Consider the following 19665-nt stretch of genomic DNA (forward strand, 5'->3'; position numbering starts at 1 on the left):
TTATAGCCTATCATCAAGACGCATATGTCATAGTTAGGCTTGGCAATGCCAAACTTCATGTGCATATATCATAAGTTTAGCCTTAGAAAGTCAAACTCCAGGCACATATATTAGAAGTTTGGCCTTGCCAAGCCAAACTTCTAGTGTGTAAGCTGGACGTTTGCTTTCACAAGCAATATGTCAAACTTCGGTCACAAAATTTTATAACTTCGATCGCGTATATCGAAAATTATTTTTAAAATGGCCAAACGCACAAAAAATTATAAATTTCAGCTATGCCTTAAATGTTGGTCCTCAAATTGGCTATTTGTGCACTTGCCCCCAACTAAAGTGGACTTGTGAAGGCCCAAATTGTTCTCACTTCTTTATCTAGACGCATATCCAAATTTTGTTGTTAACACTTGTTCTCCTATAATTAAAGATTCAAATAGGCTGAAACATTGCATTCATATGTCAACCAAAATCTGGGTGAAATTCAAAAATAGCCAGATTTACAACTGGTCGTTCAAAAATACGCCAGCATATTATTCTGGAGTTCTAGCATAAGTATACCTGAACTCCAACATATTATACTGGAGTTCCAAGATAAGTATGCTGGAACTCCAGCATAATATGATGGAGTTCCAGCATAAGTACACTAGAACTCCAGCATAATATACTGGAATTCCAGCAAGTATACCGGTCCAGCATAATATACTGGAGTTTGGAGCACTGGTGCTCCAGTCTCCAGTATGTTATACTGGAGCCAGCAAAGTATACCGGTCTAGCATAATATGCTGGAGTTCATACACAGGTGCACCCAGGGGCGGATTTAGGGGGGCGCAAGGGTGTTCACCCGAACACCCTTCGCCGAAAAATTACACTGTATATATAAGGCAAAATCTGTGTTTTACCTCTATATATTAAGTTTTGAACACCCTTAACACAATCCAAAAGTGTAGTTTAGTGGTCAAGGGTGTTCAAAATCTACATAAGGTCATGGGTTCAATTTCCACTAGCTACAAAAAAAATTTTGAACCCCCTTCGTGGAGATCACCAGTCCGAAAACTGGCTATACCGTGCTATTTTAACCCAAAATCTGGATGTCAAAGGCCAACTTTCCTGCCGGATGATAACTGTTTTGGCCTTTCTCGTTGCTACCGCAACATCCTCCGCCCTCCTCCTTTCTCGTATTTTTATCTTTCTTTTATTGGTAAGATCTTGACCATTTACTTTGGTTCTTCGTTATTTTGCTGACATATCTTTTTGTTGGTTTGGTTTGCCAGAGTCAAAAAAAATTGACATTTACGTACTATAGTTGGTTTAATTTAGAACCGTTAGATTTGTGTTTAATAATCACATTTTTAATTAGATATTCAATATTCAATAGGTCAGACTTAAAGTTGAAATGTCGAAATGAAAATTTGTGCCACGTTCAAAGAGCGGTAGATGTCTTCGGCATATGTATTCAACAACCAAAAAATCTAATCAAAAAAAAAAAAAGATTTTACACATTTGTTTCCTAGATGTGTTGGCCACATATCTGGAACACCGAACAAAGTTAAGCTTGAACACAGAAAAGAGACTTTCCCCTTATATATAAACATTTTTGCATATCCAACATCAAAATCTCTTTTTTTTTTTTTTTTTTTTGTTTTCAATTAACATCAAAATTCTCAACCCTTAAAATCTTATACCCAAAAGAAAGATTTTAATTTCTTTGCCATCCCCTTTTAACCCACCATAATATAGACGAAGGAAATTAAACAAAGAAAAAAAAGAAGAACATGATGTCCAACAACCAAGGTGGTTGTTCACAAATGTAACAAAACTTAGATTCTTCTCTGTATGTTGCCTCTCTCAACTCTCATACTATTATCTGGCTTCATATATATAATGAATATACTGGGCGTTGCCAAAGAAGTGCAACACTCAAGTAGGCAACATCTCCTTAAATTGGCAGCAACCAGAGAAATTTAGCAATATTTGCAAGCACTCCTATCCCAGGTATTGCTTGTGTATCCTAGCACGATTTTCTTCCCACCATAACCTGGCATGCACTTCTCCAAATTTTTCTCGGCTGCATTGACGTGCATAAGTTTATATCAGCCTCAATCAGAAAAATCATACATAAAGAATAAATGATGAGAGGCAGAAGAAGTAGCTACAGTAGCTTTGAGTCCATGTCCTTGAGAAAAAATATATAGGAAAATATGTAGTGTCGTCCCAAGTTCTCATGGCATATGTGCGTTCTCTCTTTATGTTTTTCTTCTTAATGTAAGGGGAGCGTTGGAGCAACACTAAAATTGTCTCCTTGTGACCTATAGGTCACGGGTTCGAGCTGCGGGAGCGGCCACTAATGCTTGCATTAGGGTAGGCTGTCTACATCACACCCCTCGGGGTGCGGCTCTTAATTCCCTCGACCCTACATGAACGCGGGATGCCTTGTACACTGGGTTGCCCTTTTTTTGCTTTCTATCAAGCATTATAACAATGTGTAAGAAACTAAACATGTATGTGAAATAAATCTACACAAATTAACACTTTGTCAAGCATGCTATGATGAAAACTTTAGTGAGAATGCTCTTCTTGCACTTATTATTAAAATGGACAGTAGTAGTGCAACTGCAATGACAGCATTTTGAGGCAATAATTTGACAGATTTTTTAGAGGTCCACCTGCATAAGTAGGCCTGCCGAGTAGGTCCCGTCCCCCCTCACATCATACTTAGGTCACTTAAGAAGATGTAACTTGAAATATTTGTACTATTGCAAGCAAATATGCCTGTTTTAGTTCACTAATTATTAGTATGAAATGGTGAGATGAAGCTAACCTGAATCTGACACGTTTGAGTTCTCTTCTGCCATTTGGTAGCGCTTGTATGGTGATGTAAACTCCAGGCTCATCTTGCTCAACCCATTCAGTTTCAAGATCACTGGCATTGCTGATGGATAGCTCTCCAGAGCGATCTGCATCTCTTGATGTGCTAGTCCTAATAGAGGCATCCATAGATGATATCTCTGTCTTTGCTCCACTGATGCTTGAGAGTTTTGGAGTTGAGGCGACACCACAAGAATCATAATTATAGCGAGAATGCGTCGAATGTTGTTCAAGAGAATCTGAAGATGAATACATTGGACGGTACAAAGTATGGGGCAGTCGTTCTTTAGTGAGCGGGGGTGTCACAGGACTGTCTTCGATGGATTCAATTTTTGAACTCTATGAAAGAACAGAAAATTGATATTCATGTAAACGAAAAAGGGTAATAAAAACGAAACAAATATTTAGCACATATAAACAACATGAAGTAGGAATTATGCGTACCCCGTCTTCAGATCTTGGAGGTGTTGGCAGAGGGAAAGCTTGGCGATTCAACCTCTGGACATTATAAAGCTCCATTACCTTCTCACAATTCTCTGCCCACCACCTCTGAGCTTGATATTTATTAAACATTTCTCGACTATTATAACAGAATAAACACAAGTCAGAAATCTGGATGCATTAATAGAGAAAATAATTTGGAACGTGCAATTAATTAAACTTAATAACACATATATAAGCTCTTTTCTTATTATTTTCATTGAACTACATTATTTTGAAGTGAACATATATGATTTTGAAATGAACATATATTAGTTCCTTGTTATTACACAGTGGGATTTGACTCCCCTCCATTTCTCATTCTCTCAAGTTCCCCAAGTTCCTATTTAGATTTGTGACACTTGTCCTCTTTACATATTAATGGTCCAGATTTATTTAGCCATCAAATAGTCTTAATCATGGTTAATAAGGTTGATATTACCATTATTTGAGGAAATTTAATCTAGAACTTTAGTAAGAAATCATCATTTCCAAAAATATTTTTAAGTATTTGCCTAACAAAATACGAAAACACTGTTTTTGTTTTTGGCTGTTGATAAATACGTTTTAACTTCATGTTTATTCTATGTTAAATGGGTGACTTCATCTTCATGCCTTCCATTCAGTTTCTGCTAGTGGAAAAACTAGTTACCTTATGTATTTTTTTGTCCAATAATGTACAACTGTTAAGAATATTTCTCAACAAAATCAAAAACAATAGAGGCGATAATGTCAAATTTTAGATATATATTGCAGCAATTTATTCATTTTTTTTTGTGTGTGGTTGAAATCTCCGCCAAGTAGGCAAATGTACATGTTATCGTCTGTGTATTTTTAATATATTTTTGGAGATGAAGATTTCATACTAAAGTTAGAGAGTATTTTTTCCTAAAATAAAGACATGTTAACCATGATTAAGACTATTTGATAGTTAAATAAATCTGGACCATTAATATATAAAGAGGACAAGTGTCACAAATCTAAATAGAAACTTGGGAAATTTGAGAGAATGAGAAATGGAGGGGAGTCAAATCCTACACAGTGTGTCATTCTTACCGGTAGTATTGACACTATTCTTGTATTTTCGTATTCTTATATCTTTGTTATTACATCCTGTCCCATTTGCTTCCGTTGTCCTACTACCTTGTTGATGCTATTGTTTGTCTATTGCTTCCTTTTCTGCTCTTGAGTCGAATGTTTACCGGAAACAACTTCTCTACCTTCATAAGGTAGGGGTAGGGTCTGCGTACACACTATCCTCCCCCGACCTCACTTGTGGGATTTCACTGAGTTTAACGTTGTTGTTATATATGAGGTAGCTTGGCCTTTAATTTAACATGAAACTAGGTCATTGATTGCTATCTGGTTTATGCAATGCATCTCCAGAGCATCTGCTATGTTACCAGCTTAATGTTTTAGGTATAATTTTACTATTTTAGGTAAAAATATGGTCATAGTAAGAAGGTAGAAATGGAGAAGTGGGAACAAAAGAAAGTAAACGAGATCAGCAATAGTTTTGGTGGTAAAAACTAAACAAATCATAGCAAGTGATTTAATTAGTTGATTATGTTATGGAGTAAGTGTCCTCTTTCATGGCCTACCACTCACTCAAGCTTTTAGACAAAAACGATTCCCCTGCATAATTTAAGGGGACCAATAACTCAAAAACTGGCTTTAATGCATGGATAAAATTAAATGCATAACCTTTGACTTTGCTTAGAGGACATCCTATCCTATCCTTCACCAACCTAGAAAATGATTAAATCTATTTCACGGGGATGGATAGTGACTCACAGGCCATTGAACAGATTATGAAGAAATACTGTTCAACAATGATTAATTGCAACCGTATTTTACATACATATTTATATGATAATCGGAAGGTTGATGACTCTTATCACAAATCTTGTGATCCACGGATTGCACTAAGGTACAGAGAAAGGATTCAGGATTTGAACTTGATCTAATCGGCCTTTGAAGTCTAACACTGAACTTAGGATGTGTTTGACATGAAGCTTGAAAATATTTTCTTGAAAAATGAGTGGTTTTATTACTTATTTTCTCGTGTTTGATTGGTAAATGAAAAACTTTTTCCGAAAAATATTTTGTATTGTTTGATTAGTGAGTAGAAAATATTTTTTTGGAAAATATATAATTTAGGCAAATACTATGGGGTGGAGGTGAAGGGTTGGGGGTTGGGGCTGGGCAGGGTTGAGGGTGGGTGGGTGGGTTGGGGAGTTTGGGGTGGGGTGGGAATTAAGGTGGGGAGGTTAAAAAAAAGTTTCGAAAAATATTTTCCCTCCTCTTAGTAAAGAAAATATTTTCTTGGGGAAAATGAGTTCACGAGAAAAATATTTTCCTTCATACCAGACACACCCTTATCATACTTTTAGAATTATGAATTCAAAATTAATATTAGTAAAGATTTTAGTCACATATATATTCATATCCCGTATAAAAATTATTGGGTTCGGTCTAACAGGCTACATTTGCCACTACAAAGGTGAGGCCTACATTATTCAATTGCACCCCAAAAGTCTTGGCTCCCACTTTCTAGCATTACTACCTTAACATAGACTCAGTTGCTAGTTATTTTCCACGCCTAAAATGGCTGTCACTAATCACTATTGACATTGTGATCTAGATCAGAACAAGAAAGTGATAGATCAACAGTCTTGTTCCTCCATTAGAAGCCAAAATTCAGAATCACTCCAATTTTGTAGTGACAGGGGAAGTGTGAATGCTAATTGTTCTCAGCTATTGACAAACAAAACTTTGGCACTCAAATACTTACAACAAGACAAAATCGAAGAACTTCGCATGATCAAGATTGAAAATGAAAGGGATAGCAACTCCCGACAAAAGGACAACATTAGTAAAAGGTTTTTGCCAACATAATCAAAACAGGCCCACCAAAGTGCTTCATGATTTTTATTTTTTTTTTATTTTTGCTTTTTAGACTTTAAAAGGAATCTTATTTTCTTTTGTCCTGTTTTTTCATGATCATGGGCATAATTACGATTAGCACCTGTTAATTTCTCCGTATGAACAGAGGTTAAAAAAGGTGATATTTGGGTGGAGATTCAAAATTTACTTTTAGCACGCTTTCTTTTGGTAATAATCACACGTAAAACTTTTTGCATGGACTGTCTGAAACACAAATCAATTGCTTTTTGATGTCATCTTGACCATTAACTGTTGCCAATTTTGACAATACCCACATCCATTTATTAGCATTTAGCCACATACTTAAGTGGGAAAGAACCGTTTAATTATCGCCACTGTGACGACCCACTATTGGATGATATAATCATAGTGATTCTCAATTCGTTCTCCACTAATTTTAGAATTAAATAATATGATAAAGATAGTTGGGTGAAATAAGTAATACTTTCATTAAGTATCCCAAATAAGAACAACAACCCATTTGAATCCCACAAGTAGAGTTTGACACGGTAGTATATATGCAGACCTTACCCCTACTCTCAGGAGCAAACACACGGTAGACGAAGCGGTGTCACGCGGCACCATACGGAAAATTCTACTAAGCATATGTAATAATACTTTGTCGAAACGGATAATGACACCAACAACAACAACCTAGTGTAATTCCACAAGTGAAGTCTGGGGAGGATAGGATGTACGCAGCCTTACCCCTGCCCTAGAAGGCAGAGAGACTGTTTCTCGTTTGGCATGCCGGTGAGGTTTTTGGTTTTGCTTTAAGAGGTTGGAGGTTGAACTTGAACAAGAACATATTTTTGGCAAATATTGAAGAGCCTCTTGTTAAAAATTGTAGTTAAGTAAAACTGAGCTCAAAACCTTTTCTAACTTAAGACTTCACAAAACTAATACACTAAGACTGTTCGTTTAGAAATGTGATAATTAAAGCTATTTATTTTACACTCTTATATTAATATCGACTCCGCTTATAAAAAGAATTGTGTACGCTCCTGCTTACTCTAAAAAGGTAAAGAGACTGTTTCTGATACTCACTCAGTTCCAGTTCCAGGAAAAGAAGAAACAAAATGATTGTCTTTAAAAAAAAAAAAAAAGCTGAAAGGCAAATTTAGAAGTACTTTCCTAATGTGAATAAATTCCACCAAACAGTCCATCTAGATTCTAGCCTACAAAATATAGACGGCAATAAAGTTGTTGGTTCATAAAAAAAAAAAAAAAAAAACAATGGTCCAACAATAATAAATCGAATTAAGTACCAAAGTAATGGTTCACCACTCATGAATAAACACAACAAATATAATAATAACAAAAATAAAACAATTAAGACAAATTTTCTGATAATTAGTTACTCTAATTACTACAGCAGAGTAAAAAAAAATCCGAAAAGATTACCTGAATCGAATCCGCTTGAGATCATTGCCGCCACGTGGTAACGAAACGAAAGTGATGAGCACACCCGGTTCAACTTGCGCCACCCACTCTTTCGGCTCGCTTTCTTCAACGAACACGACCGGTTCAACTCGCCGGCCACTCGCCGACGCCGATACCGGCGTAACTTCTCCGCTCGATATCCCTTTCAGCCTCGCCTCCAGTTCCTTTCTCCCTGCCGTCGAGCTCGAACTCGAACTCCCTGTTCTCTTGTACGACCACCGGAATTTATCCAACGACGCCGAGTCCGACGACTCGTTTTGGCTTCCGTTCTTCCGCAGAGTCGTCGGCTGAGTCGTACATGGACTACACTGCTTATATGCTCCTGATGCTTTCAATGCCATGTCCTTAATCTACACCACAAAATTACAAATAAATTCTAGTCCAATTTTTTAATATGTATACACAAATGTAGAATACTCCTATATATTTACTTCACTGAAATTCTTATACAAACAATCGGTGATACAAGGTGAGCGAAATATAGGTATGAGTATTCAATTGAATCCGCTTCGTCGAAAAATTAGAATGTGCAAATACATTCTAGTAATTTTTTGAATCTCCTTATATAAATTTCTGGTTCCGCCTCTGATTCTATAATGGTGAAATGTGAATACATGAGAAATGTACCTGAGAAGTGAGTGTTTTAACAGCTTGTTTATTGGCCGGAGCTGAATTTGGATTGAATTTCTCGGGTTGATGATCACGCGAATCATCGTTCGGTTGTTTCGAACGAGCTATGCACGTAAGCATTTTCTCAATCTCTCGCTAAATATATAATGAAATTCTTCCACAATCAAGAGAAAGAAAAAAAAAAACAAAGATACAAATTGAAGTTGAAAAGCAACTACAAGTTCGAAAACAGGGGAATTAATAAATGCAATACAAAAATATGAATATTTGGGTGAATTGAAGAAATTGGAAGAATAGGATAATTAGAGATGGTGGAGTCTGTAAATATGAAGAAGTATTGAATTAAGAGGAAGTGGGGGTAATAAGGAAAAAGAAACAGAGGGGGCTAAGGCGCACTTTTAATGCCTACCCTTAAATTGCGCCATCACAGAGATTCCTGTAGTTCATTAATTAAAGACACCCCTCAAGCTACAGTCAAACAAAATCATTTATTTAAAACTTAAAACCAAAAAAATAACAAAACTCCGTAGGGTCTGAGAAATATAGTGTGTAAGACAGAGCTCAAGGAAAGATGGGACAAACAGTTATAATAGTAAGATAATAGAATAACCGAAGAAAAAAAAAAACTTAAAACCAATTAAAAAGAAACAAATTTATGAAGGTTTTGAGTACTAGTACAATACACATGGATGGAATAGAAGTTTTCAGAAATTAAGGGAAGAGAAACAACAATGGCTACTTGGTGAGGAAGCTAAGGAGCTTGAAGATGAAGAGATTGGAATAAAATTTATCAAGTCTTGCTTTAACGCAGTAGGAGTTTAATGGAGCTAGAACTTTGGCTATATTTGCTTTTACTTTCTCTTTTTCATTCTTCTTTTTCTTTTTCTTCGCTCCCTTTATGAGGCACATATTATATCATCATTTTGAGTTCAAAAAAATTGTAGAACCTAGGGATCGGTGTTATAAAAATACTTTCAAAAGTAAGAGATAAAAAGGAAAAGGCAAAACTTTTATTCAAAAAAAAAAAAAAAAAATAGCCCATTATGATTTTTAAACTTACACATTAGCAAATTACCTTCCTGTGGTGCAAAGATAAATTAGAACTCTCCTAGTGATTTGTACTGGGAGTTGTGACATGTATTCATTTTCCATCCAAGAAGATCATGTAATACTTCCTAACTTTGTTTCCTTCTTCTATATATAAGACCATATTTTCTAATTGGATATATATATGCCCTAAAAACGGATAACAATTAAATTTATACGCGGTTTTAAGGATACGTGATATAATTTGGCACAAAATAACAAGATAGGTAAATTGATATTGAAATTGACTGCAAATAGAAATAAAAGCAAACCAAAGGAAAAGTATAGCTTTGGCCCTCAAGCTAGATCACCCTCGAACCAAACGAATATTCCACTAGTAAATAAGAACAGAGTGACAAAGTATTGAGAACTTAAGAGAAAGATAGTATATTGCTTTATGTAACGTGAATGTGATCCCCTTTACAAATGATCAGACCCCCTTTATATAGTATGGGAGTCTTACCCTTAATACAATCCTAAATACGGTAAGAAATCTCATGATTAGCTGATTAATTGGCCTCTTCTTGATACGTGCCGAGATTTTTGTTGTGATCCTCGCCCGATCGCGGATATCTTGGCTTTCCATTATTTGGCTCGGCAGGCTTCCCTCGATCTTGATTGATCTCTATCCCGCTCGGTCTCGATCTTGGCTGATCTCAATCTCGGTCGATCCCTGAGTCACGAGCTTGGCAATCTAACTTCGTGTCACGGTCCGGTATGACATGGGGTCGAAACTTGGCATGTCACGCCCGGTCTCGATTAGTCATAAAAAGGGCAAGCTCGATTTTGACCGTATACAGATAGTCCCCTTGTTTTTTGGAGAGTAAATGACAAGAAACGATTTGAGCCCTCGATCTTCACCTCGATACTTCATGACGTAAGCAACAGAGGTAACCGAAATGTCTCGTCGGTACAGTTTCCCAGGCATTTAATGTGCGTCAGTTGACGATCGGCCATTACCGGCTTTGAACCGTCATTGAGAAATTATATATATCCTCCTTCTTCATTTTTCAAACTTTACTTTCAAATCTTCTTTGCTCTAATCTTCAAAATCCTTTGCCTTTCTCAAAGCTTTGTATTTTTCAGATCTGGTGTTTTTCGCCTGTTTCATCACAAAATACCAAGTGCTTCTTCTCAGTTTCCATTCTTCTTCATTCATAAAAGTAAAATGGCTAAGACTTCAAAAATCGTTCCACAAAAGGAGACTGCTTCATCGTCACGGCCGGCTAGTGAGGAACCGGCGGCGGAGCCACGCCTTGAAGAGTATTTTTCCCGGAGGGTGTGTCATCGATTCTGATTTCAAGAATGAAAAGACTTCCTCGGTGCCGGGCCGATGTGAACCGTTATCGAGATATATCTGTTCTATCCCCGATAGCCTCCTCTCCCGGGTAAAAAAGGATTACAACTAGGTAATAAACATGTGGTGGTGCCTGCTTCCGAAGAATCATCTGTCACGCCCCAAGCTCGGGGAGCGCGACCGGCGCTCAACTGAGTGAACCCGGCCGAGCAAGCCCGTTAGACACTTTCTACCCAACTCACGTACGATCAAGAGAAGGCATGTTTTCATTAACTAGACAATAGGAGACCATACAAGTACATTACTAAGCCATTTCATTAGTTACATCATTGTTAAGTTTCAAAATACATACACCTTACGATTTAGTGGAACAAGAGTCCAAAACACGACATAATCCATTGACCTTCCCAATACCCATATACAACCCACATAATATCTACGGAGCCTCTAAGTAGATACAAAAGAGAGTGCTACAAAAATGCCGGCAACAAGGCCCCGGTTATACCTCAAAACATGATAAAAAGGTGAACAAAAGATACAAAAGGTACAGGACCCCGAAATGATGTGGGGCTCACCAAGTCAGTTGGAAAGAGGGTGTGCCACTAGCTGCGATCGGCACTGCCTGCTATGGAACCACCTACATCCATTTAAAGATGTAGCGCCCCCGGCAAAAGGGATGTTAGTATTGTCGAATAGTACTAGTATGTAAAGATAATCACCAATCCTAATAGAATGAACAACGAAACAAAGGGGAAGTAATCATGATGTACAACAAGAGCTTCAAACAATACTAAAACATCAAGTAAGGGTCACATAAGTTCTTAGTTCAATTTCATCTTATTAGGTTGATAATCTTAGTGCCATGTGCCACAATCCACAATACCATTATGTTCCTACACGGAGTCTGATCTCGACCCGAACGGCTAGGTCATCTCATTTGAGACATCAACCATATCCACAATTTCAATCAATCATTTCCAGCACACCTACCACCATGTGTGCGGCATGGAGTCCGATCACGACCCGATCGGCTAGGCCATCTCACTTGAGACATCATCCTTTCAATTCATCATCTCACTTCATATTTCATTCCCATCTTTCAATACAATGGCACAAGTGGCCTCATTCATTAAGTCGTTCTTGGAACTTGGCCGCATTTTACAATTCAAGTTTCCCTTTTACACATTCAATAACACTATCATCAGCAATAATAAAGCCTATCATGTAAGGTATTTGTATACATAAGGGGAAGACTTGGAATTCATAAGCACATAGAGGCCTTTCATACAAATTGGCATAACAATCTTTATTTGATTTTTGACATGAAGCCTTAACCTTTCTCAACACATATCCCACATTTTTAAACACATCCTCAAATAACATGATGACATGATAAACATTTAGAGCAACTATTGAACATGAATCTTTCAACACAACACATTATGGCAGTCAATTCTAGTATGATCAATTTAGGGACTTACACCAATTACGCGGACACCAAGTGTTCGATTCTAAGAAGAATGGGATTTAGCCATTCATACCTCAATTTAGCTCCCTAAACTTTAAGATGACCCGGAATTTAGCAACTTCAATCTATTCTTGCAATATAGCATAATTGAACCCAAAATTAGGAGAATGATATATAATTCTAGCTCACTAGAGCATTCTATCAAACACTATGTGTGCATTATGTTTTAAGACTTTTTTTGTGTAAGATTCCATCATTCCACAATCCATCTTTTATCATTTTTAGCCCATAATCTTCCTACACTCTTTCACCACACATGCATGCAAAATAAACAACCCTCATACCCATGAGCCATTTTGCCAATTACCCATATTTAGTAGAAATTTCGAAATTGAGATCCAGGGCATAGATTCTTACCTTTAAGGTGAAGACTTAGTGAATGTCACTTGACAATCTTCAATGATTCTAGAAAAGATTAAGTAATTTTTTGATGAAGAACCCTTTCTCCCTCTAGGACCCTCTTTCTCACTCTAAAGGTATAAGGAAATAGGCTTAAAATGAGCTATAACATATGATATATCAACATATGATCGGGTTTAAAATTAGAAATTTAGAGCCCCGACATGGATCTGCGGTCGCATATGCGACCGCATAATGGCTATGTGGCCAGCGAAATGATCGCGAAAAGTGGCCCTCAGGGTCCTGAATTTTTTTGCCTCGATCTGCGGCCAATATGCGGTCCGCAGACCTATTCTGCGGTCGCATAATGCGCCGTAGAACCCCCTCCCCCCCCTTGCAAAAGTCCAAGAACGATTATGCGTCCAAAGTGCGGCCCGCGAAATGGTTATGTAGCCGCAGAATTGGCCGCAAAATGGACCTCAAAATTGGCCAAAAAGACTGCCTCAGTCTGCGGCTAAAATGCGGCCCGCAGAGTGATTATGCGGCCGCATAATGGGCCGCAGAAACGCACACTTCTGCAAAATGTTTTCCTTTAACTCTGTAGCAACTATTCAATCTAAAAAGTCCGAACCGCATATTACAACACATAAATCTAACTGGGCACCATGAAATTCCGGGTTTTAGGAAGAATTTTACGGGGCCTTACACAATCACTACCCACGTGGAGGGTTTCTTAAGTGTTTACACTTATCCCTTCACGTTGGGTTCCTTGGATCCGAAAATTATAGATTTCTGCAAGAAGTACGAAGTGACCCTCAGCCAGATCCACCCCTCTTTCTTGAGGATAGTGATAATACTTCGTTTCTTTGTAAGCAAAGTCGACGGGTGTCCTTTCACCCTCGATTATCTTATACGCTTATATAGTCCCCGACTTTACCGAGGAGGACTAATAAAGCTTCAATGGTGGGCCACCAGGGCACCTTTCTCGAGAATAGATGAGGATAAAGACCATGGCTGGATGGGCCGATTTGTTCGAGTGAAGGACTCGGACTTGATCCGGGCTGAGAGTATGCCATTTCCTGAGAAATGGAATATGAATCGTAAGTATAGTTCCGTCCTTAATTTCCATTTATTGTCTTCATTTTTCACCCTCTCTTATCAGTATTTTATTTTATGCCTTCGTTGCCTGGATGTCGGGTGCGGTTCCCTAACTTGAGGACTGGGTTAGGGGCCTTGTGTCGCAGCAAACACATGATGAGCGCGCATAGCGCGATTTGGCAAAGGGTCGATAGAAGACTAGTAGTCATGGTAAATATTTCTTCCTGATTTAGTGATTTGACAATTGTTCGAATCTCTTCCTGAGCTTACTCATCTTTCTTTTTTTTGTAGGTCTCGGGAAAGACGTGGCAATGAGGCCCCCGTCTGGTGACGAAGAAGTTCTTCACCACACATCCGTTTCGAAGCCAGTGGGGGAGAAAAAGAGGAAAAGGTCTTCAAATTCCACAAACTCAGAGGGGCAGAAACCCAAAAAGAAAACAGTCCGTAAACCCAAAGGGAACATCATCCCTCTATCTTTGGAGTCAGTCCGACGGCTAAAGGATGGGCCCGAAGAAGAAGAAGAAGAAGAAGAGGAAGACTCTAGGCTGGTGGCCCGTGTGCGAGCTGGCACCGAGATTCGAGGAACTATTGAGCCGGTGGGAGCTGAAGCTGCTCTGACTTGACTTGATAAGATTGAGGGGGAAGCCTCGGTCGAAGTCCCCGAGCCAGAAAGAGTTGAAGACGCTTCGCCTCGAGGTGAGAAGGCTATCGAGGAGGCGATTGATGTTGGTGTAGAAACTATGCTCGAGGCTTCCCAAGATGAAGGCGGTTCCCCAAAAGATTTACCTGGGGTGATAGATATCGGAGATTCCCCCTTGTTTCCTTCTGTCACGACCCATTTCCACAATAGGTCATGATGGCGCCCAACACCATTGCCGGGCAAGCCAACGCGGAAGATACTAACTAAACTTTCATTTACCTTTACCCCGAAATAGTTGGAATAATTCTTTAAGTTGAAATAAAATCAGAAACGATTAATAAAGTCGTGATAATCATACAACCCCAAAATAATACAGTCTACTAATGTGTGTGCCAAGACCTGGTGTCACAAGCTGTGGGCAACTAGTAGAATATACAAAAGAATCACACTATCATACTGTCCGAAGCGGAATAGACAACAAAAAAAATACATAAGAAAGACTTCTTCAGGCTGCTGAACAGCATGGAAGGGAAGCAGCTCACCGTAGAAGTCTCGAGTCCGCTCAGAGATGCGCACCAGACTGGTAGCCAGATACACCTGCCTCATACCCTGTACAATTAAGTACAAAAGTGTAGTATGAGTACATAAACAATATGTACCCAGTAAGTATCCCGTCTAATCTCGAAGAAGTAGAGACGAGGGGTCGACTTGACACTTACTAGGGTCAAACAATGTGAGAAGAATTTATAAATAGCATGGATAGCACAAGTTACTAGTATTTAAAAAAATATCATGAAATAACAGTTCTTTCCCAAGTACTATCATGGATATTCACCTATATTTCAAACAGATATGAAATTCAGTCCTCAGAGAAATGCTAAGCAAAATATGCGCAAGTAACACCCTGGGACGTACGGCCCGATCCAACATAAAAGTAAATTGTGCATTGCCGAGGGTCGAACGGCTCGAACCATAGATGCATCTATTACCCCGCTCGCGAATCACCCATGCGACACGGTCAAATATAAATAAACTCATCAACAAGCAAACAATAACATATATCTGAGGAGTAGTTATTCACAGAAATACCCAATATTCTCTTTTAAAAGACCAAACAGGATAAGGTCCCTTCACTAGTCTCATTTACCTTAATCAAAATAGTTTATACGAATCCGAATTTATAATCAAGTTACAAGAATACCACGTAGAGCATGCTTATGGGTCCTGGACTACCCGAACTTAACATAATAGCCGCTACGCACGGACTCTCATCACCTAGTACGTACGTAGCCCCCGCATATAATGGAAATTAATTCAATTATTATACCTATGGGGACAATTCCCTCTTACGAGGTTAGAAAGGAGACTCACCTCACTCCAAAGTGCACTTCCAATTCAAAGAACGAGTCCAAGCCCTCAATTTGGAGCCGAACGATCCCAAACTAGTTAAACGAACTAAGAACTAGTCAATATAGACTCACAAGATCGAATTTTAGCTATTTAAGCAATTTTCCAACCCTTAACACAAGTTTCCTAAAATCCGACCCTGGGCCCACGTGCCCGGATTTCGAGATTTTTCGAAGGAAGTTGTTCTCTACATCCTAAGGATCAACAATATATGATTTCTAATTTATTCCATAATAAATTTCGTGGTTAAATCTAACTTTTATTAAAGCCCTAGGTTTTTGCTCTAACCCCATGATTTCACCTTAATACTAGTGTTTAATTTACCTAAGACATAAGTAATAAACTAGAAATGGGTAGGACTAACTTACCTCAAGATGCTTGGTGAAGGTTTTCTCTCAAGAGCTCTAAAATCGCCAATGGAGGAGCGAAGAGTGTCAAAAATTGGTTTGGAACCCGTATTAAATGAACCTCACTGCTTCAGCGATTTCCGCATCTGCGAGAAATGGACCGCATCTGCGAAATGGGGAAAAAGAGCTGGGATCTCTTCTACGTCTCGAGGCCGCATCTGCGGAGCCGCTTCTGCGGCTTGAGAGCCGCTTCTGCGGCTTGAGAGCCGCTTCTGCGGTTCCTAGCCTGGCTACCCTGGGCCACATCTGCGATGAAGGGACCGCTTCTGCGGTCTTGCACCTGCGGTCCACCAACCGCAGGTGCGGTTATGACAGAAGCAGCAACCTTCAGCTCTCCTCAAAAAAATTCACGTTACTCGAGCCTCGTCCGATTGACGCTCGGGGCTCCCGGGCCCTGCCCGAACATACCGTCTGAAATCACGAGACGGACCTACTCGTACCTTCGGAACACCTGAAACAACGCTAAATCTAGAAATCACCCCCTAAAACCAAATGAATCAAACTTATGAAGTTCAAGTTCTTAATTTTCCTCCAACGGGCCAAAATGCCCTTAAACTACTCGGATTGACACCAAATTTTGCGGGTAGGTCTTAAATGATATTTTGGACTTGTACCGGGCTTCGGAACCAACATACGATCCCGATACCCATGAAATCAATCATTAGTTAGTTTCTTTAAATCCTTAATATTTCAGATTAACAATTTCTAATAAAAATTCATTACTCGGGCTAGGGACCTCGGAATTCGATTCCGGGCATACGTCCAGGTCCCATATTTTCCCGCAGACCCTCCGGAACCGTCAAAACACGAATCCGGGCCCGTTTGCCCAAAATGTTGAACAAAGTCAAACTTAGCCTTTTAAGAAAATCCTAAAGAGTCAAATGTGCATATTTCAATCCAAACTCTTCTAAATCCCGAACCAACCATCCCCGCAGGTCGTAAATTAGTTAAAGCGAGCACAGAAGTCCCAATAGACCCATACCAAATTCAAACCAAGCAATTCAAATTGGGTCCAGAAGTAAAAGAAAAAGGCCAATTAACACTACAACATTCAGTAATTAAAACTAACCCATGCCATTAACCTCTACAAACTACAAATGACTCAGAAACTTATACTTAATTAAACAAAGAGAGAAAAAGAGGGTGAAAAAGAAGAGTAAACAAACAGTTAACTAGTAATGAACCTAAAATCATGGAATAAGCGACGATTTTCAAGCATGCAGAAGCCTAAAACCAAATCAGGAACAAAAACAAGAAAAGAAAAAGAAATACTAAGAAAATAAAGACACAAAAATAAAATGAAATGAGCAAAGAGAAATACCTAGCAAAATGACCAAAATCAAATCACGAACCTCGGCAGAATACCTTGAAACTTTGACTAAACAACCCTTAACCGTGTGTTTTTTATGTGAAAACACACGCCTAAGACCCATTAGAGTCAAAATCGTTAACAAAACCTCTTTCCGGATTTTAGGGTTAACTTGAATTTTAGATTCGTGAACCTTGGCTAAGATTTGGGGGAAAAGGGGTGTGGATTTGTGATGTGGGGGTGGAGGAGATCCTACGGTGTAAATTTGGTGGGGATTGGGTGGTGGCGCCGCCGGACACGGCGGAGGAAACCATGGCAGCGCCCTAGGGTTTGGGGATTTTGGAGGGTTCCGATGGGATTCGAAGGAAATTAAGGGTGGATTGATGATGGGGGAAGGGAGAGGGGGCTCTGGTGTGAATTTGGGGGTCATTGGACGCCGGCCGCCGCCGTGGGCGATTTCCGGCGGGCGGTAGGCGGCGGAGACGGTGGGGAATTGATGGCGGCTAGGGTTTCTAACAGGGGTGAGGGTTAGGAGAGAGGAGAGACGGAGGGGTAGGGGGGTTGTTAAGACATTTATATACTTATTGATGGTCCAGTTCCGGACCGTTGGATTAGTGAGATCCAACGGTCGTGATTGAACATGCCCAATACGTGGTCGTTTGGACTGGGCGGAAGACTGGACCGGTTCAGGGGTGATTGGGCTAGTGTTTGGGCCTTTTGAGCGGGTTTAAGGCATCACGATTTGGGCTTGGGGAATTAAAACATGAAATTGACCCAAAATTTGGGTCTTTTAAAAATAAGAGACTCAATTTTCTTTATTTTCTTTTCAATTCTCATTCATTTTTTTTGGATTTTTGTCAAATACAAAATTAAAAATAAAAAGACCTGATTTAATTCTAAAATTAAACTAATTAATTTTAAAAGATTAACTAACTCCTAATTTAAAAGAAAACTAAGAAAAAAAAATTCGAACATTAAAAGTAAAAATGCAAAAAGGACTATTTTTGTTATTTTCTTTCATTAACTAAATAATTATCCTAAAAAGTAGAAAATTAGGTCCTAAATGCACTATTTTGTATTTTTTATGAATTATATCAATTAAACATGCACACAAAAATGCAAACAAACACAAAAATTATGCAATTAATTCCCTAAAATTAAACAATTAGAGGAAAAGTTCTAATTTTAAGAATCCTGTAGGAGTAATTCATGCGAGGCAAAAATCACGTGCTCACAGCTGCCCCTCTTTGCTCGGAAACACGCAGGGTTTTCGGGCAAAGATAAATGAGCAATTATGAGGGATATTTTCCGGCTTGGCACTCCATGAGAAGCATTTTTTGGAAAATGTCTGACCGAACCTTGCTTCAGAGGTTGCCTACATATCCTTGGCTATAAAGGAATCAGGTCAGTGTAGTTCTGGAAGTTTTGGTAGCTGGGACTACCAGGAGCTGTGATTTCACTGTTGTTGCTGCTGCTACTGCTTGCTGACCTCCTTATTACACCAAAAGGAAAATCAAAGCTAAGCTAGCTATTGCCTATCAACTACGAGTTATAAGATTCCTATCTATAAATCTCTTGAAGCTTGATCTTGAGTCTTAGCTGATTTTTCTGTGGACCCCGATCTGAATCTTGATGCTCACAAGTTGCAGGTGCTGGTTCTTTCTTCAGCATTGGATCAAAGCGGGACAGGCGGAGCTTGTGACTTCAGTCAAGTTTTGAGTAGTCCGTATCTTTGTCCGCTTCAACATTTTGAATTCACTTCTTTTTGTTATTTTTCTTCTTTTCTTTATTTTGGATTGAGACTCACTCTTTTGGTCATTTCGAACCCTTTGCCTTGAGGTAAAACCTGCTCAGACAATAAAACAAACAAACGAACGAAATTTTTCTGCCCCAGTTTTCACTAGGAAAATTTCGTGAGTTATTTGTGACAAAGTCTGAACTCATTCTCTCTCCTTTTCTTTTGTTTGAATAAAACAAGGATTGTGTTTGTCTATGATGGAACAAATTAGGGAGTGGAGCCATACATCTAAAATGTCAACTCAGGGATTGGAGCCTTAATGTTGGTGCAAAAACGACTAGGGAATGGAGGCCCTATGTCTAAAAGGCGCAACTCAGGGATTGGAGCCCTAATGTTGGCTAAAAGGTAAAAAAGCTCAACTCAGGGATTGGAGCCCTAATGTTGGCAAATAGGATACC

The 19665-nt window shown here is 38.9% G+C and overlaps 1 protein-coding gene across 1 annotated transcript; it reads right to left on the reverse strand.

Annotated features, from left to right (window-relative positions):
* Positions 1-1686: 1686 nt before the first annotated feature.
* On the reverse strand, positions 1687-9175 carry LOC109239370 (protein Brevis radix-like 4). The gene is made up of 5 exons (XM_019405924.1): positions 8356-9175; positions 7690-8078; positions 3304-3439; positions 2813-3198; positions 1687-2059 (listed from the first exon to the last, which is right to left on the reverse strand). Exons 1-5 carry the CDS (start codon positions 8476-8478, stop codon positions 1978-1980), a joined length of 1116 nt encoding a protein of 371 aa, XP_019261469.1. The 5' UTR covers positions 8479-9175; the 3' UTR covers positions 1687-1977.
* Between the last annotated feature and the right edge of the window lie 10490 nt (positions 9176-19665).

The sequence above is a fragment of the Nicotiana attenuata genome, unplaced genomic scaffold (assembly GCF_001879085.1).
Source record: "Nicotiana attenuata strain UT unplaced genomic scaffold, NIATTr2, whole genome shotgun sequence".
In the NCBI taxonomy this organism is placed as follows: domain Eukaryota; kingdom Viridiplantae; phylum Streptophyta; class Magnoliopsida; order Solanales; family Solanaceae; genus Nicotiana; species Nicotiana attenuata.